This window comes from Salvelinus namaycush, chromosome 8 (assembly GCF_016432855.1).
Source record: "Salvelinus namaycush isolate Seneca chromosome 8, SaNama_1.0, whole genome shotgun sequence".
In the NCBI taxonomy this organism is placed as follows: domain Eukaryota; kingdom Metazoa; phylum Chordata; class Actinopteri; order Salmoniformes; family Salmonidae; genus Salvelinus; species Salvelinus namaycush.
This window is the reverse complement of record NC_052314.1, coordinates 21,287,329-21,314,561: the sequence shown is the minus strand read 5'-3', so window position 1 is coordinate 21,314,561 and position 27,233 is coordinate 21,287,329. Positions and strand designations below refer to the sequence as shown.

At 42.5% G+C, this 27,233-nt stretch overlaps 2 protein-coding genes across 2 annotated transcripts; both read right to left on the bottom strand.

Moving 5' to 3' along the window:
* Nucleotides 1-3,781: 3,781 nt before the first annotated feature.
* LOC120051829 (retinal Mueller cells isomerohydrolase) lies at nt 3,782-10,571 on the bottom strand. Its single transcript, XM_038998712.1, has 14 exons — nt 10,561-10,571; nt 10,092-10,174; nt 9,813-9,963; nt 8,338-8,445; nt 8,075-8,216; nt 7,834-7,981; nt 7,651-7,732; nt 7,426-7,558; nt 7,138-7,277; nt 6,920-7,049; nt 6,688-6,802; nt 6,448-6,542; nt 6,218-6,329; nt 3,782-3,930 (listed from the first exon to the last, which is right to left on the bottom strand). Exons 1-14 carry the CDS (start codon nt 10,569-10,571, stop codon nt 3,782-3,784), a joined length of 1,599 nt encoding a protein of 532 aa, XP_038854640.1.
* A 1,300-nt stretch (nt 10,572-11,871) lies between these two features.
* LOC120052066 (DEP domain-containing protein 1A-like) lies at nt 11,872-19,906 on the bottom strand. Its single transcript, XM_038998927.1, has 8 exons — nt 19,815-19,906; nt 19,598-19,728; nt 19,239-19,286; nt 18,986-19,123; nt 13,172-13,344; nt 12,884-13,060; nt 12,575-12,757; nt 11,872-12,432 (listed from the first exon to the last, which is right to left on the bottom strand). The coding sequence occupies exons 1-8, from the start codon at nt 19,904-19,906 to the stop codon at nt 12,379-12,381; spliced, it is 996 nt and encodes a 331-aa protein (XP_038854855.1). The 3' UTR covers nt 11,872-12,378.
* Nucleotides 19,907-27,233: the final 7,327 nt, after the last annotated feature.

Below are 27,233 nucleotides of genomic sequence, written 5' to 3'. Positions count from 1 at the left end.
TTGACATAACACCTTTATAGAGGAACTAATTACCTAAACAATGTGTACCATCACACAAAAAATATATATTTGAGATTTGTAATGTAATAACACTATCAATGCGATTTTGTTTATTTGTATAAAAGTAGCAGAATACATTAGTAAATACAAGTTGAAACATGTACCATAGAAATCTCAAATAAGTCTTGTCTAAATTCGTACTATGCGGTGCAAACAGAACATGGTTCCATTATAGCTAATGAGCACTAGGCCTCTAAGTCAGTCCAACACAGTTTCAGGGTCAAGGTTAAGACAAACTCAGCAAAAAAAGAAACGTCCCCTCACTGTCAACTGTGTTTATTTTCAGCAAACTTAACATGTAAATATTTATATGAACATGAGATTCAACAACCGACAAACTGAACAAGTTCCACAGACATGTGACTAACAGAAATTGAATAATGTGTCCATGAACAAAGGGGGTGTCAAAATCAAAAGTAACAGTCAGTATCTGGTGTGGCCACCAGCTGCATTAAGTACTGCTGTGCATCTCCTCATGGACTGCACCAGATTTGCCAGTTCTTGCTGTGAGATGTTTCCCCACTCTTCCACCAAGGCACCTGCAAGTTCCCAGACATTTCTGGGGGGAATGGCCCTAGCCCTCACCCTCCGATCCAACAAGTCCCAGACATGCTCAATGGGATTGAGATCCGGGCTCTTCGCTGGCCATGGCAGAACACTGACATTCCTGTCTTGCAGGAAATCACGCACAGAACAAGCAGTATGGCTGGTGGCATTGTCATGCTAGAGGGTCATGTCAGGATGAGCCTGCAGGAATGGTACCATATGAGGGAGGAGGATGTCTTCCCTGTAACGCACAGCGTTGAGATTGCCTGCAATGGCAACAAGCTCAGTTCGATGATGCTGTGACACACCGCCCCAGACCATGATGGACCCTCCATCAAATCGATCCAATCGACCATCACCCCTGGTGAGACAAAACCGCGACTCGTCAGTGAAGAGCACTTTTTGCCAGTCCTGTCTGGTCCAGTGACGGTGGGTTTGTGCCAATAGGCGACGTTGTTGCCGGTGATGTCTGGTGAGGACCTGCCTTACAACAGGCCTACAAGCCCTCGGTCCAGCCTCTCACGGACAATCTGAGCACTGATGGAGGGATTGTGCGTTCCTGGTGTAACTCGGGCAGTTGTTGTTGCCATCCTGTACCTGTCCTGCAGGTGTGATGTTCGGATGTACCGATCCTGTGCAGGTGTTGTTACACGTGGTCTGCCACTGCGAGGACGATCAGCTGTCCGTCCCGTCTCCCAGTAGCGCTGTCTTAGGCGTCTCACAGTACGGACATTGCAATTTATTGCCCTGGCCACATCTGCAGTCCTCATGCCTCCTTGCAGCATGCCTAAGGCACATTCACGCAGATGACTAGGGACCCTGGGCATCTTTCTTTTGGTATTTTTCCAGAGTCCGTAGAAAGGCCTCTTTAGTGTCCTAAGTTTTCATAACTGTGACCTTAATTGCCTACCGTCTGTAAGCTGTTAGTGTCTTAACGACCGTTCCAAAGGTGCATGTTTTCTAATTGTTTGTGGTTCATTGAACAAGCATGGGGAACAGTGTTTAAACCCTTTTACAATTTAGATCTGTGAAGTTATTTGGATTTTTATGAATTCTCTTTGAAAGACAGGGTCCTGAAAAAGGAACGTTTCTTTTTTTGCTGAGTTTACATTACTATGTGGACTAAGCAAATGAACAGGCTACATGATCGCACAGTACATTCCATAGGCAACACCAGCGATGCCTCAACAAATAGATACTCAAATGACAATGCATTTGAAAAGTATTCAGACCCCTTGACTTTTTCCACATTGTTACGTTACAACCTTATTCTAAAATGGATTAATTGTTTTTTTCCCACCTCAATCTACGCACGATACCCCTTTTGGATTCGGGGTTAAACTTGGAACATTGTTATACTCAGAAGTATAGGAACATTAGTTACAAAAGAGAAATGCGGGGTGCCATAATGAAGCTTGGGAGGGGCTGAGTGCAGGGAAAACAATCGCATGTGACAGTACTGATAAGGGGAGACACCGTTGAAGGCTCATAACTTAGTTCCCTGCTTAGCAAGAATGATGCAATTTTTAGCGATAAGGAGGAGACTCCACCCAAAGTGGGGTATGAATACCACCACGGGGGAAGACATGTCTGAGTCTGAATTACAGCTGTATCGACCCTTTGGGAAGAATTAAACTTGACTAAGCTTCTCTAGTGTCCTTGAGTTATTTACTCTGAGAATTAGAACCTAACACCCCATAATGACAAAGCAAAAACCGGTTTGTAGAAATTGTTGCAATTTAAAAAAAAACTGAAATATCACATTTACCTAAGTAGTCAGACCCTTTACTCAGTACTTTGTTGAAGCACCTTTGGCAGCGATTACAGCCTTGAGTCTTCTTGGCATGACGTTACAAGCTTGGCACACCTGTATTTTGAGAGTTTCTCCCATTCTTCTCTGCCGATCCTCTCAAGCTCTGTCAGGTTGGATGGGGAGCGTTGCTGCACAGCTATTATCAGGTCTCTCCAAAGATGTTTGATATGATAAGTCCGGGCTCAGGCTGGGCCACTCAAGGACATTCAAAGACGCCCCGAAGCCACTCCTGCGTTGTCTTGACTGTGTGCTTAGGGTTGTTGTCCTGTTGCGCTCTGGAGCAGGTTTTCATCAAGGATCTCTGTACTTTGCCTCGATCCTGACTAGTCTCCCAGTCGCTGCTGCTGAAAAACATACCCACATCATGCTTCTACCGCACTTCATCGTAGGGATGGTGCCAGGTTTCCTCCAGATGTGACACTTGGCATTCAGGCCTAAGAGTTCAATCTTGGTTTCATCAGACCAGAGAATCTTGTTTCTCATGGTCTGAGAGTACTTTAGGTGCCTTTTGGCAAACTCCAAGCGGGCTGTCATGTGCCTTTTACTGAGGAGTGGCTTCCGTCTGGCCACTCTACCATAAAGGCCTGATTGGTGGTGTGCTGCAGAGATGTTTGTCCTTCTGGAAGGTTCTCCCATCGCCACAGAGGAACTTTAGAGCTCTGTCCGAGTGACCATCGGGTTCTTGGTCACCTTCCTGACCAAGGCCCTTCTCCCCCGATTCATCCGTTTGGCCGGGCAGCCAGCTCTAGGAAGTCTTGGTGGTTCCAAACTTCTTCCATTAAAGAATGATGGAGGCCACTGTGTTCTTGGTTACCTTCAATGCTGCAGACAGTTTTTGGTACCCTTCCCCAGATCTGCGCCTCAACACAATCCTGTCTCGGAGCTCTCAGAACAATTCCTTCGATCTCATGGCTTAGTTTGTGCTCTGACAAGCACCGTCAACTGTGTAACCTTATGTAGACAGGTGTGTGCCTTTCCAAATCATGGCCAATCAATTGAATTTACCACAGTTGGACTCCAATCAAATGCAGAAACATCAAGGATGATCAATGGAAACAGGAGCTCAATTTCAAATCTTATAACAAAATGTGTAAATATTTTTGTAAATCAGGTATTTGTATTTTGATTAATACATTTGCAATAATGTCTAAAATATGTCACTTGGTCATTATGGGGTATTGTGTGTAGATTGAACTTTTTCTATTCAATCAATTTTAGAATAAGGCTGTAACAAAATGTGGAAAAAGAGAAGGTGTCTGAATAATTTCCAAATGCACTGTAACTAGATGTCTTATGTAAAGTATAATCCCAACAAAGGTTTTAGTATTATGATTGTTCTGTAGATGTGTTGAGAAAGTAGTCCTAAGGCTTGTACATTCCATGGAAGGTGACAGGGATGATAACCTCCACCTCAGCCCGTGCGATCTCTGTCAGATCTCTGGCATTGAGGATGAGGAGGTACCCTGGCCTCTGGTCTGCTCCAGGGTTCACCACGATGCTCAACAACACCCCTAGCAGGAGGAAAAGAGAGCAGTATCACAACCACAAAATCAGAAGTGTGCGAGAGAGGCATACCTACATTTGTATTTCAAGTTGTATACTACCGGTATGTCAGCATTTTACATCACACTAAGGTGAATCCTACTGATGGGTTCTGACTTATAAACCTGAAATATTGTTAAATCATCAGGTATCCTATGGAAAGGAGAAGGGCCACAGTCTGGTTTCTAAAACAGAAGTTAATAGTTATCTGTAGGAGGAACGTATATGGTTGCGGTCACTGATAAGGGTGGAGAGCTGTGGATTAGTGAGGAATGGGGACCGAGTTTAGTTCAGGTCCCATTAAGCGAGAAGGAACAGTTTATTACCCACATCACTTAACTTCCTGCCTAGCAATAAATATGTAATATTTAGAGGGAAGGAGGAGATTTCACCCATATTGTGGGCTGGAGATAGATACACAAATACAGTTGAAGTCGGAAGTTTACATACACTTAGGTTGGAGTCATTAAAACTTGTTTTTCAACCACTCCACACATTTCTTGTTAACAAACTATAGTTTTGGCAAGTCGGTTAGGATATTACTTTGTGCCTGACAAGTAATTTTTCCAACAATTGTTTACAGATTATTTCACTGTATCACAATTCCAGTGGGTCAGAAGTTTACATACACTAAATTGACTGTGCCTTTAAACAGCTTGGAAAATTCCCGAAAATTATGTCATGGCTTTAGAAGCTTCTGATAGGCTAATTGACATAATTTTAGTCAATTGGAGGTGTACCTGTGGATGTATTTCAAAGCCTACCTTCAAACTCAGTACCTCTTTGCTTGACATCATGGGAAAACCCAAAGAAATCAGCCAAGACCTCAGAAATAAACATTGTAGACCTTCACAAGTCTGGTTCATCCTTGGGAGCATTTTCCAAACACCTGAAGGTACCACGTGCATCTGTACAAACAATAGTACGCAAGTATAAACACCATGGAAACACTCAGCCGTCATACCGCTCAGGAAGGATACGCGTTCTGTCTCCTAGAGATGAACATACTTTGATGCGAAAAGTGCAAATCAATCCCAGAACAACAGCAAAGGACCTTGTGAAGATGCTGGTGGAAACGGGTACAAAAGTATCTATAGCCACAGTAAAACGAGTCCTATAATCGACATAACCTGAAAGGCCGCTCAGCAAGGAAGAAGCCACTGCTCCAAAACCGCCATAGAAAAGCTAGACTACGGTTTGCAACTGCACATGGGGACAAAGATCGTACTTTTTGTAGAAATATCCTCTGGTCTGATGAAACAAAAATATAACTTTTTGGCCATAATGACCATCGTTATGTTTGGAGGAAAAAGGGGGAGGCTTGCAAGCCGAAGAACACCATCCCAACCGTGAAGCACGGGAGGGGCAGCATCATGTTGTGGGGGGTGCTTTGCTGCAGGAGGGACTGGTGCACATCACAAAATAGATGGCATCATGAGGAAGTAAAATTGTGGATATATTGAAGCAACATCTCCAGACATCAGTCAGGAAGTTCAAGCTTGGTCGCAAATGGGTCTTCCAAATGGACACTGACCCCAAGCATACTTCCAAAGTTGTGGCAAAATGGCTTAAGGACAACAAAGTCAAGGTATTGAGTGGCCATCACAAAGCCCTGACCTCAATCTTATAGAAAATTTGAAAAAGCGTGTGCGAGCAAGGAGGCCTACAAACCTGACTCAGTAACACCAGCTCTGTCAGGAGGAATGGCCAAAATTCACCCAACTTATTGTGGGAAGCTTGTGGAAGGCTACCCGAAACATTTGACCCAAGTTTAAATTGTTTAAGGCAATGCTACCAAATACTAATTGAGTGTGTATGTAAACTTCTGAGCCACTGGGAATGTGATGAAAGAAATAAAAGCTGAAATAAATCTCTACTACTATTCTGACATTTCACATTCTTAAAATAAAGTGGTGATCCAAACTGACCTAAAACAGGGAATTTTTACAAGGATTAAATGCCAGGAATTGTGAAAACTGAGTTGAAATGAATTTGGCTAAGGTGTATGTAAACTTCCGACTTCAACTGTATATACACACACACACTTGTGCTGGTGGGAACATGTCTGTCTGTTCAGCTGTCTGACACATTTAGTGAATAAACTTGGTTTGAGCTTTTATAGTTGTCCGGCAGCTTTTATCCTGTTATTTTGAACCTAACACTGCTTAGGTATGGTAATTCATGCCACCTGATCCAGGTGAAATGTTAGACAACAGATTGTGATATTATAGAATCGCCTAAAACCCTTCTGTTTACCGTCATCTTCCTCCACAGAGTCTGGGGTCTGCACAAAGATGGGTTCTGAGGGGTACGAGTCTGGCTCCTGCCACACCCACGTCTCCTTGGTCTTCACGTTCAGTTTGCAAATCTGGAGCAGGACACAATCAAACTCACTCCCTGAATGACTATCATCAGGTTAGTTTAATCATAAACCTAATCAGAGTTGGATAATGTACTACTAGTTCTCGTCTGTGTGCTATACTTACCCTGTCAGGGATGAAGTGGTTCAGACCCAGTCCATAGGCATAGCTGTAGTTCTTCCCAGAGAACTTACTGTAGTTGATCTGAGGGAACTCAAATGCTGCAATGATAAAGGATTTTCAATGACTGATTCTACCGAATAAGGAAAATCTTACGACATTAAAGAACAGATAGTTAGTGGCATCAGATGGTATAAGAATAGGGGAACCATCAATGTTAAATGAAACACGCTGTGTGTGGGTTACCTTGTCGTGGTCCAGAGAACAGAACCTCAGGCTCCAGCCAGATGGTTCCATCACTGCGCATCACTGCAGTGGCTGTGGTGTACGGAAGGGATATCAGATTCTTCCCCTGTTTCTCCTGCAAGTACAAAAGGGAAAGACTTCACTGATATAGTCCTCTATCCTGAGATGATAACATCAAAGCAGTGATTACTACTTGTTTCAGAAATTACAAGAATAAGGGCACAAAGCTTACTCTGTGGACATCTATGGGCAGAACGTATCGCCGGACCTCCGGTTGAGGTGCCCTCATAGCAGCTTTCTTCACTTCCTCCCAGTTCTCCCGCAGGTTGGCCAGATATAGGTAGTTGTAGACAAACTCATGACTGAAACCAAACAAAAGAAAGGGGCACTAGATAAGTGTCTGGTACATATGTTATTCTCAAGTCATTACAACAACTGGTCAATACCTACCCTTTCCAAGTGCACAGGTCAACAACGATGAAGCCATCCTCCTCATAGCTGTTGATGTGATGGAAGAGATTGAAGGCAGAGGTCCTGAATTTATGCTCTATGTATTTAGCTGGGTCCTTCATAGCCAGATGGAACCATGTCTATATAAGAAAAATACTATTATCTGGTGATGAAGACATTTGTAATAGTGAGATTAATATAGTGCCAATATATCAATAATCAAAAGTGAAATGCTAACAGGCTTTGTATACAGTTAGAGAATAGTGGTCTACAAGTTTCTCTACTTACACCCATGGTTTCGTTTGACTCAAAGCAATCCATGTAATTTGTGCCCCAGATGCTCCAAGCAGTCAAGAATTTTAGAAGGTTGATCTTTATTGGAGTCTCAACAAAGACAAAGTAGTTTTCTGTCATTCCAAAGCTGATGGACGACACAGAAAAAGCATTGAAATAAATGTAATAAGCACGAATGTTCCAATATAGAATGTGAACTCAATCAACGATGTCACTAACCTATGAACATACGAGGGCTTGAATCTCTCACTGCTGGGTAGCTGCACAAGAACCTTGGACTTTGCAATGGGATCTGACTTGTCTGAAAACAAGCATCAGAAAAAGACAGACAAGACCCAATGCACTTAATTTAGGGACATCTCACTTCAAGAAAATAGTCTCAATGCTGTATGCAGAACTAACCTTTCTGTGTGGGAGGAATTTTGACAATGTTGTAGGCCAATGACATGTTCTTCCCAAAACAGTTCCCAAGGTTGTACATCGTTCCATCACTTTCAATGTGTGGATGAGCCGTCACCCCATTGACCGAGAGGTAATCACACAGGTCCACCTGGAGAAACAGTTTGAGAGACTTCTCCTTTGTGACGTACGACAGTTCTTATGTTCAATCTATCTGATGTTAGCCAGGGTGAGCAGCACATACCTTTTTCAGAGTCTCCAGTGTGTCTGGGTCCACTTTGGTGATGTAGTTGGTTTCTGTGCAGGCATAGAAATCCTCACCAACAGGGTACACATTCACTAAGCAATTATCTGTCACCTCAATCCCTTTGAAGTAGGTGAAAAACCTACAAAGACAGAAGAAAAGGGTTCATGAAATGAGGAAAGCATGGATAATTTATGTAATGCCTAATAACTGAATTGTGAGGACATTGTTTTACTTTATCATAAAATTAGAGCAAATCAGACCTTGAGAAAATATTTTTGCAGGGGTCTGGGTAGGCTGCTGTTCCAAACTCAGTGATGACCACTCTTTTCTCTGTCATGGCTCGCACATAGGCATCTGTTTTGACAAATCTACAGAGGAACATAAGGGTTAACTTAACAGTCTAAGCCTTGTCATTTTTGGCCTTACTACCTTATTTGCCCATCCAAACGCAATGAACAACAGTCCCCCCAAAAAAATCCAAAGAAAGTTCGTTCTGAAGTGTCTGTCCTTTATCAGCGATATAAGATCAGGATTCTTTTTTTTTTTTTTTACATTTAGTGCCTTATTTTTGGCACTAAACGGTCTCCATATATACACTGTACTTCCATTAATTTTTTCCCCACAACTGGTACCGGGGGACCTTCAGACGAGTCTTGTGAGCATCCTAGAGCAAAACAACATGTATGACACGTAGCCTAAACTGTTCACACGCTCCAGACAGAAGTTGGCAGATCAGCTGTACCCACTTCAGACATGTCCCAAGATGCTTGTGGAGGTCGTAAAGCAAAACGGAGAACACAATCGTTTGTGAGAGTCCCATTTGCGGACACTACAGACGATTTTGTAAGAGGACCAATTTTCGGGATGTCTCATGGTCTGACAAACCCCGCTCTAGCTCTGTCACCGCAGATGCGGAAATGCGACTTTGGCGGATGCGGTGGATTGAGACGCATCCAATGCAAAAAAATATAGCTCTAGCTAAAACTGACTTATGGGTATTTTTTATTATGCCAATTAGATTTGCACGGGTGCGCGGACATCGACTCTGAAGTTTAAATAATACTGTGAAAATGATAATACCCTGTTAGTGTAAGACTACTTGGAATTTCAGCTTGTTTTGGAGGGATGGAGTTTTGGCCTGCCTGGCGACATCACCAGGTGGTATAAATTAATTGACCAATAACAAAGACTTAAACCTCTGCCAATAACAGTTCGTTTTCAGGATACATACGGTCTCTCCCCCATTAGGCTCGTCCAATTATGTCCCTCACGCAGACCACTCCCAGACAGTCCTAGCAAAATTCTTGCATGAGAAATTACTTTTTCAATTAAAACAGTCAAAAAAAACAGGTACTTAATTGTTAACTAGAAATGATTTGATAGAGATTAAAAAAACAGCTGCATTGGACCTTTAAAAACAATTAACATGTAGCTTGGAACATACAGATTTGTAATTGATAAGCCCACTTCTGTTTTAGCTTTCAGAAGCCTTTGAGAACAGAAGGTCTCTGTGCTTTAGTCACTGTTTTAATTAGAAACAGCCCACGCTGAGGTTGCCCAAAACATTCCAGTCACATTTATTGGCTGAGGGGAACATTTCACAAAACTCCACAACTACTACCAGTGTGTTACTGTAAAATTATTGCAAGCCCTCCTCCTCATAATATAGATCTCACCACCTTCAGTGTGTAAACGTGTTACGCATCATCACTGAAGTCCACACGCAGGGGCTTACTTCCGATAGTAGGTCACATGGCCATTCTTTAGGTCAAACTTGTGCATGAGGGCCTGGCCATCAAAAAGGTGGTAGAAAGGTTCAGCCCCCACCTCGAACAGGCCGGGTCCCAGACGCAATAGACTGCCACTCAGCCATTCTGGAATCACACCTGAACACAGCATGAAATTATCCATGTTACCCTGTCGTGCTCAATTCTCACTCAGCCATGATAAAACACCAAACCTTCTTGCTTATAAACCAAAGGGGAGTGGAGTCTAAGACCTGTTCCTCACCTACCTACAACGATAGCAGGAATAGGTTCATTCAATTCTCCACACGTCTCAAATATTTTCTTGTACCCACCAGCCGGATGCTGAATTCTGAAAATTTAACAAAAGTTAAAATAAACATCCATTCACAAAAGCATAGGCTACTGATCTGACTTTTCTGGCCCAACCTAAAAATCGAAATGAGGTACCTCATTCTGCCCTAAATGTGAAGTTTAACTTAATCAAAACTACAATCTCAGACCAGAAAAAGAAATGTTCAACTGCTTGACAATAGCGTGCAGTAAAACAGTAATGAGAAGGTACATTTAAAAAAAATAAAAAAAACTTAGCACAACAGTTAATCAACAATTTACATACTCCTGTCAGTTATGCAACGCGGAAAGTCTGCAAAAGTTTGCTTACTCACCAACTTACTATATTCTTGTATGGGAAAGTTATGCGAAGCGAAGGAAAATGTACAAAAAGGAGTTACTCACCGACTAACCATTTTCCTTTAGAGAATAAACACAGCTTGTGTTCAGGAAGCCCAGTCTGAAATGCGGAGTGAGCAGCAGCCTTTATAGAGTTTCATTCCCATGCAGAGCGCCGGGAGTCTGAGAACCTACCCCCAAACCAGAGGTCTCTGAAACAAAAGTTCCTTTGTGTCCAGACCATTCAGTTTCCAGTGAAGTTTAGCCCACTGCTACCACACAATTCTACCCCTTCAAGGAATTTCTCAGCCTAATTAAGACCAGAACCACATTTGCTAACCTGAGAGCCCCAAAAGGTTACAAGAGGGGCTAAACAACAAACACTTAACTGAAGTGAACAGGAACATAATGCAGTTCATTATGCAATATCTTTGGTTTCAAATATTTGTTCTACACGTTTTGTCAGAGAAAGATGTTCCGACACTAGTTAACTAATTTGATGGAGTCCAGATGAAAACAAGTTTATATTTAATCAATATTCTCTGTAGGCACCCACACAGAGGGTGTTTGTTATGGATGAGTATGATTAATGCTGTCTTCCTTTTCTTCATCCTGATCTAGATGAATGAAGCTGTCAGTTGGTCAGACTTGGGTTGCAATGCACTTGGAATTGTAACAGATTTCTGCCACATCCTTCCAGGGATAGTGCAACGATACTGTGGAATTTGTGCATTTTAAAAAGTAATTAGTGATGCAAGGCAGTTATTCTGTCTGAGTAGCAACCATTGCTCTCCCTTCTTGTGCCAGACAGTACAAGGACACTAAGGTAACCAAATATGAAATAAACCACATCCGTCAGAACATTAAGCCAATACATTTGCATAATTAGTAAGGAGAAAACATTTTGTTTTACAGTTGGACATTTTCCTAAGAATGTAGCATAAAACAGATTTTTGGCAAGGAAATAATACACAAAAGGTTATAACTGTTGTAATTGGCTCTTCCTTTGAGGTAAGTATACAGCCATAGAGGTATTCAGAAAATGCATCAAACGGATTCCAAAAGGTTTATTAATACTTCATCGATGGCATAAAAATATATAATATGGCAGGTATATATATTAACAATTGTATTGATTGGTCAAAGCTACCATTTGTTGAAAATGACAGAAAATAGTGCAAAACTTTTCTGTATCCCAAAAGGCTGAACATAACTTGCCAGGTAAGAAAATAGACAAATCCCAAGCCCAAAATATAAAATAAAGCAATTTGAGCTTAACTTTAAGAGAATGTTATGGAATAAAAAACATACATTAAATAAAAGAACTATAGAAAAGTGCAATGCCAAAATACACAGAAAAATGTGAAACATGGATACAAAATGTTATGAGCACTTCATACAAACCTAATGAACTAGGTAGACAAATCACACTTAGTAACAAATGTAATCGCTAAAAAAGCTCAAACGTTTAAAAGTTTGAATACTGTATACTCTGTCAATGGTAGTGTATGAATGTAGATCAATTGCAACATTGACAGAAAAACACCAAATCTAATCTTGGTTTGCTTTAGTCTCTTATTATACTCCATACGATATCAAAGTAACTTCATTGGTGCACTAAAGATAACTACTGCAGTATTTTCAAAATAACATACACAAAAACACATTACTCAACATAAAATATGCATAATTCAACCATAAAGACAATTGTTATATAGTTGCAGTCTAAATTGGGAGGTGGTCTCACCTGTATATTCCTCCCACCTTTCATTTATCTGCAAGAACAAAATGTACCTTCAGTTTCTAATACTAAAAGCTTGTGGTTTCTTCATACTTATCAGCAATGGTGGCTTGATCTTTGGTTAATCTTCAAAAAGCTGCGCCTCACTCTGTGGTTGGAAAATGGCAAGAGTAAATGTCTGGATACTGCCTCTGAAACTAATCATAGAAATATTTATTAGACTTTGATTAACTTTATATATTTTTTAACACCTTAGTTAGAATTTCAAATCATAAGTTGGAAACAAAGTTTGATGAAAAATATGAAAGCGTTCAGACAACATGTCATCTAACTTGTTACCTGCTTGAGCTTCTTCTTCCTGTCCTTCATCGACATGTTCTTGTCTTTGACCAGGCTCTCCAGTAGGTCAGCGATCGCAGCCTGGGACAAACTCAGCTTCTGCTCCTCAAACTCTTTGGTGCTGATCCGTCTACAAAAGGAGTGAACGGGCACAGGGGCACCAACAATGCCTGGGTATGTTATCTAGGGGAGGAAAGAAAACAGGCTCAAATCTCATACACATCAATGTAAGCAGTTGAAAAAAAAAAGAAATCGTAGAAAATTGATCATGGAAGCCTTATAAAAATAAAAGCGACAGTAGTACTGTACCTGCACTTTCCTGAGGTAGGCGATGTGGTCATGGACTGCGTTCTGCAGATAGACAGGCACCTGGAGGATCTCCTGGTGATGATCCATGAGGAAGGAGACCAGTCTGGTGGCCAGCAGCTCATCCAGGTCCATCTCTTCCTTACAGCCCAGCACACAGTGAGAGAACATATGCTCCATCTGAAAACGCAATGGGATTGAATAATGGAGTTGAAGACATGTTCATTTCATGCTCTTTTTAGGTTTACCATGTTCAGATCACGCATAATTGTAAAACCTGTTTCTCCTCACCAGTGTGTGTGTTGCTATGGCGTCATTGAACCGAGGCAGGTCCACGTTCTGACTCATCCGGGAGATCATTCTCATCAGCAGCTGGAGCTTCCTTCGACTGGCAGGAGGCAGCAACAGGGTGCAGAGCTGCAGAGCCTCAATGGCCACCTGCTCCAACTGAGACTGGAGGAGACCTTCACACACAGAATGGGTGTGAAGTTGGCCCTTTGTACACATCAGATCACGATACACACAACCACTAGGACTTGAGGCTAATGAAATACATTGAAGTGACTGAAGCATCCGTGTGATTAACTGGAAGAAATACATGTATATTGCAATGGCAAAAAGCAATTGCTTCTCACTACAGTAATAACTACTTGTACAAGTTACTAAATGTAATATCTAGGCATAAGGAGCATCAAGGCAGACTTTAAAAAGAGCAGTTTAAAGTTATGGAGAGCATCCATATGGATACATTTGAAATTCTTCCAGTGATAACCTTAAAGAACAATTAGATTCTCACCCCACATTAGTGAAAGCCCAATGAGTAATGTTAGTCAGGTGTTAAGACATGCAAAAGCACAACACACAAGCATTCAGTTAAGATGGCGCCGAAGAGGATGGCTGATGTTTTACATGCCCGTAACCAAATTGTGCCATTTTGTTCCTTTTTTGCATTGTTCATAAATTCTTTTATGTACAAAATAAGTTTAAAAAACATTGCTGCTACCGTCTCTTATGACCGAAAATAACTTCTGGACATCAGAACTGGGATTACTCACCACGAACTGGAAGAAGCTTTTTCCTTTAACGAGTCCAGCGATAAAGACACACGGCTCTCCCGGGAACAGGCCTAGAGACCCGTCATTTGCGTGAAAAGACAGCGGAAAACAGGACGCAGATCGGGCTGCCTTTTGAGAATCCGTAGGTGAGAATCTCACTACCATCAATTCTACTTGCTAACATGCAATCATTGGAAAATAAAATTGATGACCTATGCTTATACTACCAAGGGGACATTAAGTACTGTAATATCTTATGTTGTTTCACTGAGACGTGGCTGAACGACAACACGGATAATAGAGCTGGAGGGATTTTCAATGCACTGGCAGAACAGAGAAGCTACGTCTGGTAAGACGAGGGGTGGGGGTGTCTTTGTCAATAACAGCTGGTGCTCGATATCTAATAAAGAAGTCTGGAGGTATTGCACCTTATAAGCTGTACACCACACTATCTATATTATTCATAGCAGTATATTTACCACTACAGACCGATGCTGGCACTAAGACAGCACTCAACCAGCTCTATAAGGCCATAAGCAAACAAGAAAATGTTCACCCAGAAGCTGCGCTCCTAGTGGCCGTGGACTTTAATGCTGGCAACCGTAAATCAGTTTTACCAAATTTTTACCAGCATATGCACCCAGAGGGGAAAAAAATATATAAAATAAAAACTAGACCAGCTTTACACAGAGATGCATACAAAGCGCTCCGTTTGGAAAATCTGACCATAATTATATCCTCCTGATTCCTGCTTACAAGCAAAAACTAAAGCAGGAAGTACCAGTGACTCGCTCAATACGGAAGTGGTCAGATGACACGGATGCTACAGGACTGTTTTGCTAGCACAGACTGGAATATGTTCTGGGATTCATCCAATGGCATTGAGGAGTATACAACCTCAGTCATCGGCTTCATCAATAAGTGCATCGACGACGTCATCCCCACAGTGACCATACGTACATATCCCAACCAGAAGCCATGCATTACAAGCAACATCCGCATCGAGCTGAAGGCTAGAGCTGCCGCTTTCAAGGAGCGGGACACTAATCTGGACGCCTATAAGAAATCCCGCTATTCCCTCAGACGAACCATCAAACAAGCAAAGTGTCAATACAGGATTAAGATTGAATCCTATTACACCGGCTCTGACACTCAGATGTGGCAGGGCTTGAAAACTATTACGGACAACAAAAGGGAAACCCAGACGCGAGCTGCCCAGTGACGCGAGCCTAGCAGATGAGCTAAATGCCTTTCATGCTCGCGTCGAGGCAAGCAACACTGAAGCATGCACGAGAGCACCAGCTGTTCTGGATGACTGTGTGATAACGCTCTCGGTAGCCGATGTGAGCAAGACCTTCAAAGCCACAGAGCCAGATGGATTACCAGGATGTGTAATCATAGAATGCGCAGACCAACTGGCAAGTATCTTCATTGGCATTTTCAACCTTTTCCTGTAATACCTATATGTTTCAAGCAGACCACCATAGTCCCTGTGCCCAAGGAAGCGAAGGTAACCTGCCTAAATGATTTCCGCCTCGTAGCGCTCACGTCACTAGCCATGAAGTGCTTTGAAAGGCTGGTCATGGCTCACAACAGCATCCTCCCAGACACCCTAGACCCACTCTTATTCGCATACCGCCCCAACTGAGCCACAGATGACGCAATCTCAAATCGCACGCCACACTGCCCTTTCCCACCTGGACAAAAGGAACACCTGTGTGAGAATGCTGTTCATTGACTACAGCTCAGCGTTCAACACCATAGTGCCCACGAAGCGCATCACTAAGCTAAGGACCCTGGGACTAAACACCTCCCTCTGCAACTGGATCCTGGGACTTCCTGATGTGCCGCCCCCAGGTGGTAAGGGTAGGCAACAACACATCTGCCAAGCTCATTCCCCCCAGGAGTGTGTACTTACTCCCCTCCTGTACTCCCTGTTCACCCACGACTGCGTGGCCAAACACGACTCCAACACCATCCTTAAGTTTACTTACAACAGTGGTAGGCCTGATCACCAACAACGATGAGACAGCCTATAGGGAGGTGGTCAGAGAACTGGCAGTGTGATGCCAGGACAACAACCTCTCCTTCAATATGAGCAAGACAAAGGAGCTGATCATGGACTACAGGAAAAGGCGGCTGAACAGGCCCCCATTAACATCAACGGGGCTGTAGTGGAGCGTTAAGTTCCTTGGTGTCGACATCACCAACGAGCTATCATGGTCCAAGCACACCATGAGCTGTGAAGAGGGCACGAAAAAGGAGGAGGAGACACAGAAAATTTGGCATGGGTCCCCAGATCCTCAAAAAGTTCTACAGCTGCACCATCGAGAGCATCCTGACTGGTTGCATCACCGCCTGGTATGTCAACTGCTCGGCATCTGACCGTAAGGCGCTACAGAGGGTAGTGCGTACGTCCCAGTACATCACTGGGGCCAAGCTTCCTGCCATCCAGGACCTATATAATAGGCGGTGTTAGAGGAAAGCCCATAAAATTGTCAGAGACTCCAGTCACCCAAGCTATAGACTGTTTTCTCTGCTACCGCACTGCAAGCGGTACCGGAGCACCAAGTCTAGGACCAAAAGGCTCCTTAACAGCTTCTACCCCCAAGCCATAAGACTACTGAACAATTAATCAAATTGCCACCGGACTATTACATTGACACTCCCCCCTCCATTTGTTTTGTACACTGCTGCTACTCGTTGTTTATTATCTATGCATAGTCACTTTCATCCCTACCTACATGTACAAATTAACTCAACTAGCCTGTACCCCAACACACTGACGTGGTACCCCCTGTAAATAGCCCTGTTATTGTTACTTAAGTTTATTTGGTAAATATTTTCTTCTTCTTGAACTGCAATGTTGGTTAAGGGCTTGTAAGTAAGCATTTCACAGGAAAGTCTACACTTGTATTCAGCACGAGACAAAGTTTGATTTGCAGATGCAGGCTTACTTTGCTCGGGACTCCGGTACCGTGCATAAGTGGACACCGAAGGCAGAGCAAGGGTCGGCCTAGACAGGTCCAGAGCTCTGACAGCGCCTGCTAACAGAGGGCTCTGGTTGGAGGTCCATGCTGCTGGCCCTCAAGTTGAACAGACTGGGGCCCCTCTTGCCAATAATGGAGTCTGGCTTCATGGTGATGTCTGCTACAGGGGCATTAACACCAAAACTGCTTAGCTATATCCAAACAGGTACCAATGCTCCTTGGGCATCTGACTGAGGGGTTGTCCATTGGTAGGGAGATGCCGATTCTGTCGCAGTGAGTGCTACCCTCTACTGACGTCACACCTGAACTGGTGTCACAACTAGGAGGAGTTCCCATGGTGACAAAGCCTTGGAATTCAGAGTTAGGGCAGCTGTCTGGCTGAGAGTGTTTTACTCTGAGGTGGAGTGCTGTACTTGCTGCCATTGTTACTTTTGCAGGACGCCAGACTCTCTGAAGACTGGAACAACTTGAGTCAGGAGCATAAGTTGGAATCTGGCAAATCATCCAAGATTCTCTCCAGGGAACAGCTCCTGGGTCTGAGCCTAACGGACAAGGCTCCACTGCTCTATGACCGGGACAGGCTCAGACTGCTGCCTTCAAGGACATCCTCAGAACTGTTCGGAAGGAGTTCTGAGGATTCCCAGAACTGGCCCTTCAGCCTGGCAGGCCCATCTGGGGGACCCTCCTGGTACAACCTGTCTTCAAAGCTGCAAACGTGGACTGGGCCTTCGAGCTGAACACTTCTCTCATTGGTGAGTCGCCCTCATCAAAAGCCTCCTGAATTAAGCTCAACAGCAGAGATTCGGTAGATTTGAATTGGTTAACAGCACTGTTCATGTGGGGGTTTTTTGTAGCTGGGCTCCTCTTGGTTTTTTCGCTTTCCTCAGTTTTAGGAGCCAAAATGTAGCCACATAAAACTAGCAAGGTACCAGACAAAAAAAAAAACTTGTGAAGCCAGCAGGACATAAACAAAAGAGTGGGCACATGGGGGGGGGGGTATGAGCTAAATTGGACACACGAGTTAGTAATAACACAAGTCACAGCGCAGTCGAGACATCCTCTGTTATGAAGCAAATAAACCAGTTGCAGTTTCATGCTGCTTGTATTAGATATGGTCAATCTTATTGTTCAACTGGAGATATGTCTCGAACAATATCTCATCCAAAAGAAGTTTTTTTTCCCCATTTACAGGGGCATTTCATAGAGAAGGATGTAAATGTAAAACACCATTCACATTACTCATATTAACTAATGTAAACCTGAGATGCGTCCTCTAATTTAGAAATGACTGCAAATGTTAATAGCCAAGTTGCTAAAGATGGAGTGCAAATGACATTACAGGTGAATTTACCCTTTGCTAAGCCCACCCTGGAATTTGGGGCAACCAATGGCAGCACTCAAATGGATAGCAACGGTTTTCAAGTCAGACACTTCGGGGGGGGGGGGGGGGTTCTTTAATAGTGAACCAAGAGCACTTGCTACTGTGATTCCTGAAATGCAGAGTCTGTTGGAGTATTCTTCCAATCTGAACTTTTGTTACATTGTTTGCTAGCTCTGCTGGTTAGCTAGCCCAGTCTCATAGACCACCATACATTGCCAATGCTAGCCAGCCACTCAATATAACTTGTTTTCTCTAAATGCATGTTAGCCAGCCAAGTTATGAATACAACTCCCATCTGCTGTCAACATCAGGGTATGATTTGAGAGCTCTAGCTAGTTAGCGCCATGCTGACAGTGAATTCTGAGCCATTCAATGGCTAGCCACACTACAAACATAATTATACCAGGTTCATGTGAAGCAATTGTAATGAGTCCACCACAACATATCCCATTTCCTGATTAGCAAGGGGTAGTCGTTTTTTTTATACACAATGAAATTGAACAGTTTGAGCTCAACAGTAACCAAAGGGGGCAGGGCTTAGAGAAGGGTACATTTAAACCAGATTTTAGTAACACCTTAGGTTAGGGAGGAACAGAGAAACCATTGAAATTGAGTGTAATACAATTTCACCTTTAACAATAATGCATTCAATTCAAAAGCTTGCCAAATGTATACATACCCAAGATGTTGACAAACAACTTGTAGTATTCAGATGTGAGAATTGGCCGAGGGAGGCTATAGAAGTAGTCAGAGACCGTTTTAAACACATCCCTCTCAAACCAAGGATAGGATGGCTGGCTGGCATCATACTTAGGCCCTAGAATGGTATGGGTGATATTTGACATGTTGGTCTGAAACCAAAGCTCTCATATTGAGTCTTGTTTCGTATGAGGGGAAATATTCATACAATACACACAAAAAAAGTAACTTACAGTTTGCAAGACCTTTCATTGCAGACAAAACCCAGTGTGGGAGGTCATCTGTGGGGAAAAAGCTTCAATGAGGTCTGGCGGGCCGCACTGAATTTGTTTACATTTCCTCGCCGTCGAAATTCGCAAATTAGGTCCCATTTATTGTTTTTGGAATTTAATGCTCTTTGACGGTCTAGCTTTCATTTCGGTGATTATTAGCGAGCTGGACACAGTCAAGAAACTATGAATGTATGTCCTTTATCATTTCTACACACCCGCGGGTCGGATTGGACCCCCTAGCGGGCTGGATCTGGCCTGCGGGCAGTATGTTTGATACCCCTGGTCTACACTGTGTAGACAGATACAAAAATCAGACCTACCCGTCTTATCCTCAAGTGTAACAACCCCATGCTTGTTCACATTGGTCATGTTGTACACAATGTTTTGAGGATTGACGTGTCTTGGATCCAAAACATCCTCAAGTGAGGTCAATCCCAATGTTTTCTGCAGGCTGAAAACATGAAATGGCAATGGATTAAGGATCTAATCATTCAAACTTTTGAGAAGGATTTAAAGTTATTTAAGAGTGGATCTTACTGTGTGAGAGTGATGCCTCTCCAAACGTCCTGGATATATTCCTCTGTTAGTACTCTGGGCTGTACCACTTCTATCACAGGCTCAGTCTCCATATCTTGTTTTGAGGGATCCACATTTTCCTGTGAAAAATAATAATGCATCTGTCAATTATGTAGACAAGTGAGGAAGTCATACCAGAGATACTGCGGTTGCCGGCTACCCATCCACAGCGCTCCGGCCAAACGAATGATAGAGGACTCGTGCTCAAAAGCTTGTTTAAGTAGGAGAAGCTCCATTGAGGACTTCCACAATTTTAAATTATTCAACTGGGTGAGACTTCCTATGGATCTGATAATTCCATCCAGGTCATCAGGAGGGATCAGCCAATGAATTACACTCGTGAGCAAACATTCCATATCTGCAGGTGGCAGTAAAATCGCCAAACTTGACTTTATACCTGTTCCAACACACTCCAGGTGGCAGTATGCACCATTTCAGTTTGTTTACCAACTCAGAAGTAGAAGAAAATGGACTACTACAAAAATGGAGATGGCCTCAATGGCGCTGCCCGTGCGCTCAGACACCATAATGGGACAGATGCAGTCATTGATCATTCAACAGTCTGGATTTGCCTCCCTCCCTGACAACTTCTGGAATGCGAAACACTGACCGTTCTGATTGGTCCCGGAAACCAATGGGTTGGGCCATAACTGGCCTACATGATGACGTTATCAACTTTTATACTCATTCTCAGATGTTAAGAGACGATCCAATCGCTGATGAATTTGTTTTGTGACTTCATGTACATGACCAAAAGTATGTGGACACCTGCTTGTCGAACATCTCATTCCAAAAATCATGTGCATTAATAAGGAGTTGGTCACCCCTTTGCTGCTATAAAAAGCCTCCACTCTTCTGGGAAGGCTTTCCACTAGATGTTGGAACATTGCTGCAGGGACTTGCTTCCATTCAGCCACAAGAGCATTAGTGAGGTCGGGCACGGATATTGGGTGACTAGGCCTGGCTCGCAGTCGGCGTTCCAATTCATCCATAAGGTGTTCGATTGGGTTGAGGTCAAGGTTCTGCAGGCAAGTCAACTTCTTCCACACTGATCAACAAACCATTTCTGTATGGACCTCGCTTTGTGCATGGAGGCAATGTCATGCTGAAACAGGTACCTAGTCAGTTGTACAACAATGCCTTCAACTGAAATGTGTCTTCTGCATTTAGCCCAACCCTTCTGAATCAGAGAGGTGCGGGGGGCTGCCTTAAATCGACATCCACGTCTTCGGTGCCCAGGGAACAGTGGGTTAACTGCCTTGCCAGGGGCAGAACGACAGATTTTTACCTTTCGGTTACTGGCCCAACGCTCTAACCACTAGGCTACCTGCCGCCCTCCCACAAACTGTTGCCGCAAAGTTGGAAGCACAGAATCATCTAGAATGTCATTGTATGCTGTACGAGTTAAGATTTCCCTTCACTGGAACTAAGGGGCCTAGTCCAACCATGAAAAACAGGTCCAGACCATTATTTCTTCTCCACCAACATTTACAGTTGGCACTATGCATTTGAGCAGGTAGCGTTCTCCTGGCATCCATCAAACCCAGATGTATCCGTCAAACTGCCAGATGGCGAAGCGTGATTCATCACTCCAGAGAGCACGTTTCCACTGCTCCAGAGTCCAATGGCTGCGAGCTTTATACTACTCCAGCCAACGCTTGGCACTGCGCCTGGTGATCTTAGGCTTGTGTACGGCTGCTCGGCCATGGAAACCCATTTCATGAAGCTCCTGACAGTTATTGTGCCGACGTTGCTTCCAGAGGCAGTTTGGAACTCGGTAGTGGGTGTTGCAACCGAGGACAGACGATTATTACGTGCTTCAGGATTCGGCAGTTCGGTTCTGTGAGCTTATGTGGCCGACCATTTTGCGGCCGAGACGTTTTCCACTTCACAATAACAGCACTTACAGTTGACCGGGGCAGCTCTAGCAGGGCAGAAATTTGATGAACTGACTTATTGGCAAAGTGGCATCTTATTACAGTGCCACGTTGAAAGTCACTGAGCTCTTCAGTAAGGCCATTCTACAGCCAATGTTTGTAAATGGAGATTGCATGGCTGTGTGCTCAATTTTATACACCCGTCAGCCACAGGTATGGCTGAAATAGGCAAATCCACTAATATGAAGGAGTGTCCAGCGGAATTAAACTCAGGATGAGTCGTCAGGCTATAATAGGGGTACATTTATAACATCATCAACAGTACTTACTACAGTATCTTTGTCCAGTTTCTTGGAACTCCTACATTTGAAGAAGCCTTCCTTTTCCCTCATTGAGAAACTCTTCTTTACTGATGCAGGCCCTGACGCAAGTGGGCAATGGGGAATTCCCGTCAAAAGAGAAGGGAACCTAGGACATTTAAGGTGAAATACATTTGTGAAAACAAATCATATACACAGTAAGGAAAAGAGTCAGACAAATATCAAGTGAAGTGTATGCTTTGATATTGCATGTTTACAGATTCTACAATTCAAAAGAAACACACCAAATAGATAAATTTACATGTAGAGATGGCAGTTGTCCTCTAAATCTTCTGAACCCCATCTGCCCTTTACATCCTCGATCACATGATTCTTCAAGAACTTCTTCAGCAGCTGGACAGTCTGTTGCCTGGTGACATCTGGTCCGAAGTTACTATTGTTCCTAAGCAGTTCATGCAACCAGTCGACAGCTGCCACAGCAGTAAAACAGTTCCCATACACTCTAAAGTGCTGCCGATGTTTTCGCAGAGGCATCCCTGCTCGGAAAAGCTTTTCAACTTCATTCCACTGCAAATGGAAAATGTAAATAGCTGTACGCATGTATGCCTACAGTACTTTCTAAATGATTAGCTAATTATCTGTAACATTGCATTTGGGTTAAAGTCCCAGTGCAGTCAAAAACGTGATTTGTGTGATATTAATTTTAACACACTAGGAGGTTGGAATACTACTGTGAAAAAAAATGCCGTTTTAGTGTAAGAGCTGTTTGAAAAGACTGAGTTTTGGCCTGCCTGGGGACATAAGTCAGTTAATAGACCAATAAGAAAAACAGTTCCAAAACTCTGCCTATAGGGCTCCGAAAAGACACGCCCCTCTTTCCAAAATTTAGATTCTGGAACTGACACTCACTCATTTGTAGCATACTAATTTCAACATGTAGTCGCGTGTTTCCAAACATTGAATGGGTACAAAAATAATACACACATATATTTTTTTAACCGATATGAAAGAAAAGTCAAGGCTATGTAGATACCAGAGTTAGTTGTCGTACAAACTACTCATCCTGCTAACACATGACGGCACTCAATAGCTGCTGTATCGTCCAATCACAGCAGATACAAGTCACTAAACCTGTTAGCGAACAGGTCATGTCACTTCATGTGTTCAATAACAGATCGTTGGACAATAGAGACTGCAAAGCTCATGCTAGTGTAGGTTTTGGTGTTCTTTGAAACAGAAACTGACAGTAAAAACATGATTTCTCAACACAGAGGTTGGAACTCATAACCGATGGGCACTACATCAACATACAAATTGTTTAGCAAAGGTCTACATTGCAGAGTAATATCGCTAATATTTGATATCACTACGGGTTTCGTGGATTGAGAATCCATGTCCGGAATCGCTCGTTGCAGCTCTAACAGCTAGTTTCCCCCTCCCCACTCAGACCACTCCCAGACAGTAATAGTACATTTTTATCGTAACCTTTATTTAACTAGGCAAGTCATTTAAGAACAAATTCTTATTCACAATGACAGCCTACCCTGGCCGACACTGGGCCAATAGTGCGCCGCCCTATGGGACTCCCAATCACAGCCAGATGTGATACAGCCTGGAATCGAAACAGGGACTGTAGTGCCTCTTGCACTGAGATGCAGTGCCTTAGACCATTTTAATTGAAAACAATCACAGTAAGGTACTTAATTGTTACTCAGAAATGATTTGATAGAGAAAAAAACAGCTACATTGGACCTTTAAACTATGTAGTTAAGCTGATTTAAGGAACATTCTAAAACATTGGCAAGCAAACAAACTATCGGGACAGAGGCATATACACAGAATATACAAAACACCTTCCTAATATTGAGTATATTTGCCCTCAGAACAGCCTCAATTCATCAGGGCATGGACTTTACAAGGTGTTGAAAGCGTTCCCAATTAGCATTAAAATATTCCCCATGTAATGTACCCGCATGTCTAGAATGAGCATTATGATGCATTTACGTTACACTTCAACATTCTATGGCAGCCATGTTAGCTCCCCATTAACATTACATGGGAAATATTTAAACAATAATCTGGGTGGTTCGAGCCCTGAATGCTGATTTGCTGACAGCCTTGGTTTATCAGACCGTATACCACGGGTATGACAAAACATTTATTTGTAGTGTTCTAATTATATTAGTTTAGCTTATAATAGCAATAAAAGGTGCCCTCGTGTTTCCCAGAGGAAACAGTAAGGTAGAGTAAGTGCATATACTAAGACACCTTTGTTGGATTTGGGCTTTGTGACTTTCGGCTGTTCGGCTTGCCTCAAGAAAATTGTGTGCCCGAAATTCGGGAGCCGAAGTCAACACCCCATCGTCCATGATTGGTCAACTGTAGTGATTCTTCAATAAAGTAGTCATTCAACGAGACAATACTGTGCCAACCATCTTAGTTAAATGTACAATTTCGCAACTAATATTTACGACAAAAACATACCAATTAATGACCGAATTCTTGAGTTACTTTAGATTAATTCGGACTATTTTGAGTTAGTGAATACTGCCTAGGATGTCTCATAATGGACAATCAGTACTGTTCGTTTTTTTTCTATTTGTCAAGCGTTATTTTAAGGGAGTATGGAAACACACTCGGCCGAACTGAAACGTGCTGATATTTTCGGGGTTCGTGGTATTTCACCAATATACCACGGCTAATGTATCCAGGTAATCAGCGTTGCGTCATACGAAAGAACAACCCGTACGCTTCGAACACATCGACAACTCTTTGCATTTTGGTACACCAGAATTACATTAATTTCCAATGAAACGCTGCGTTTGCATTGCGTTCGGTGTGGTGCATACGGAACGTATGAGTCAAACTGTATGCTTTGACAGAAATGGTAGCAGAAAGTCAATGTCGAACTTTTGTAGCATACATATCCGGATGATGCTGGTACTATTTGCGCAATGATACTGTCGGTGTGTTCGAAGCGTCAGCCATGGTATATTGGCCACATACTACTACCCCCCGCCCCGCCGTATTGCTTGACTATGTAACTGCATGTTTAGAAATAAAACAATATTCAACATTCTAAAAGAACGCCTAATTATTCGTAAGTATCGAGAGCTTTACTGCTAATCCTAACATATTGTTGGCTCGGGGCTGTCTGGCTAAAAATTTAACATAAAAGACAGTTATTTTGCATTTTGATTGATCTGCACAGATCTTAGTTAGCTACTTCCCAGTCAACTTGCAGCATTATTTCACCACATTGTACTGGCTAGCAAGCTAACGGTTAAGTTAATTTCATAACAAGAAAAGATTACCAGTTTTGTCGCCCTGTAAGGACCGGGAGTGACATGCGAACTCATAATATTGAAGCTAGAAACGAAGACAATCAACATGCAAAAACACACATTGTCTTAGTTTGTTGCTAGCAGGGGCCAATTTGCCACATTCTCAACGGCGCCGAAATCACAGATCAAGTTAAGGGTACACTGGCGTTCCACACTATTTAAATGATGAGCCTTGTTCTGGGGGCAGCTGATTGAACAACATTTGTCACGTGACTATCCATAGGCAGACAAATTAAATAAAAGAGTACTGTACAAATAGGTGAGACCTTTGACAAGACTCATGAGTGATTATGCTAACACGGGCAACAATGTATCAAATCTCATCAGAGATTATCAAAATTATATCATGTAGCAGTGAATTCTGAGAACCAGAATTTATAGTGAAACATTGAATGTAGACTGCCACCTGGTGCATGCACTATGATCCTACAACCAACAAAGCAGTACATACAGTAAGCCACTACAAGCTGTTGTTTTGGCTTAGTTTAGTTAACAACATTTAGTTATAGCCTAAACATACCTACAGTGAGCCAGTACTGTAAACATTAGCATATATAAACTATATGCCTGCAGGAATAACTTATTGAATGATATGTTACCATTCATGACACATTCAGTAACTGATCACAAACAGTCTGGTAGTTACTGTTCTTTGATGTTTTATTTATTTAACTAGGCATGTCAGTTAAGAACAAATTCTTATTTCCACCAGCCAAACCCAGACAACACTGGGCATCCCAATCACAGCCAGATATGATGCTGCCTGGATTTCAACCAGGTACTGCAGTGACACTGGAATGCAGTGTCTTAGACCACTGTGCCACTCGGGAGCCCAAGTTAGATGTGATTGGCATCCAACTTTGGTACTGAGTTTTTTGTTGTTGTCTAAACTGTCTACAATAAAGCTGTTCATTAAAAGCTGCAGGCTAAATTCTGCAGATGGTCATAAATATTGCATTGGAAATTAAAAACTCCACTATTGAAAGAAGGAAGAAAATGAGGTGTTAAAGGCCCTGTACAGTCAAACGTGATTTTCCTGTGTTTTATATATATTTCCACACTATGAAGTTGGCATAAGACCTGATTTCAAATGCATGTGTATTTGAGTATCTGTTATTAAAAATATTTTTTTCTGTCTATTTGAGTATTTTCAATTACACAACCCAAAATCAGTACAGTTATGAGTATTTTATTTTATTTATTTATATTTAACCTTCATTTAACTAGGCAAGTCAGTTAAGAACAAATTCTTATTGACAATGACGGCCTACATTTTAATGGTTATTTGTAGAAACCAAATAGTTGATGAAATTGTATTTAATAGGATTTTCAAATACCTGGGTTAAATGCATGGGAATGTATTGGAGTCAGTGTATTACAATTTTTCAAATACATGAGCATTTTCACCTACTTGTCTTTTCAAATAATATAGATATGAATACTTTCTTCGAAATGTATGAGTAATGTATGTAACAATCCCAGTAAGGTACTTCATTGTTACCCAGAAATTATTTGACATTGAGATTAAAATGGCTGTATTGGAATTTTAAGAAATGGGCTTTAGGGAACAGATCTGCTGAGCTGAAAGCGTACTAGTGTGGTTCTCTCTGATCAGATCTTCGGAGGAGGCAGCTTCAGAACTACATACAGTCCCTCCTGCTGAGTTGTGCAGGACAGGAACCTCTAATACTATCATCTCATCACCGAGGGCCTCCATTATCCAGGGTTACTGCCTGGTTCCCGTAGACAAGTCCTCCCTTGTCTAATAGTAATATTATTCTACAACTTAACTCTGGATTCTAATCATATTCTGCAATATTGAATTATTGGCAGACCTTT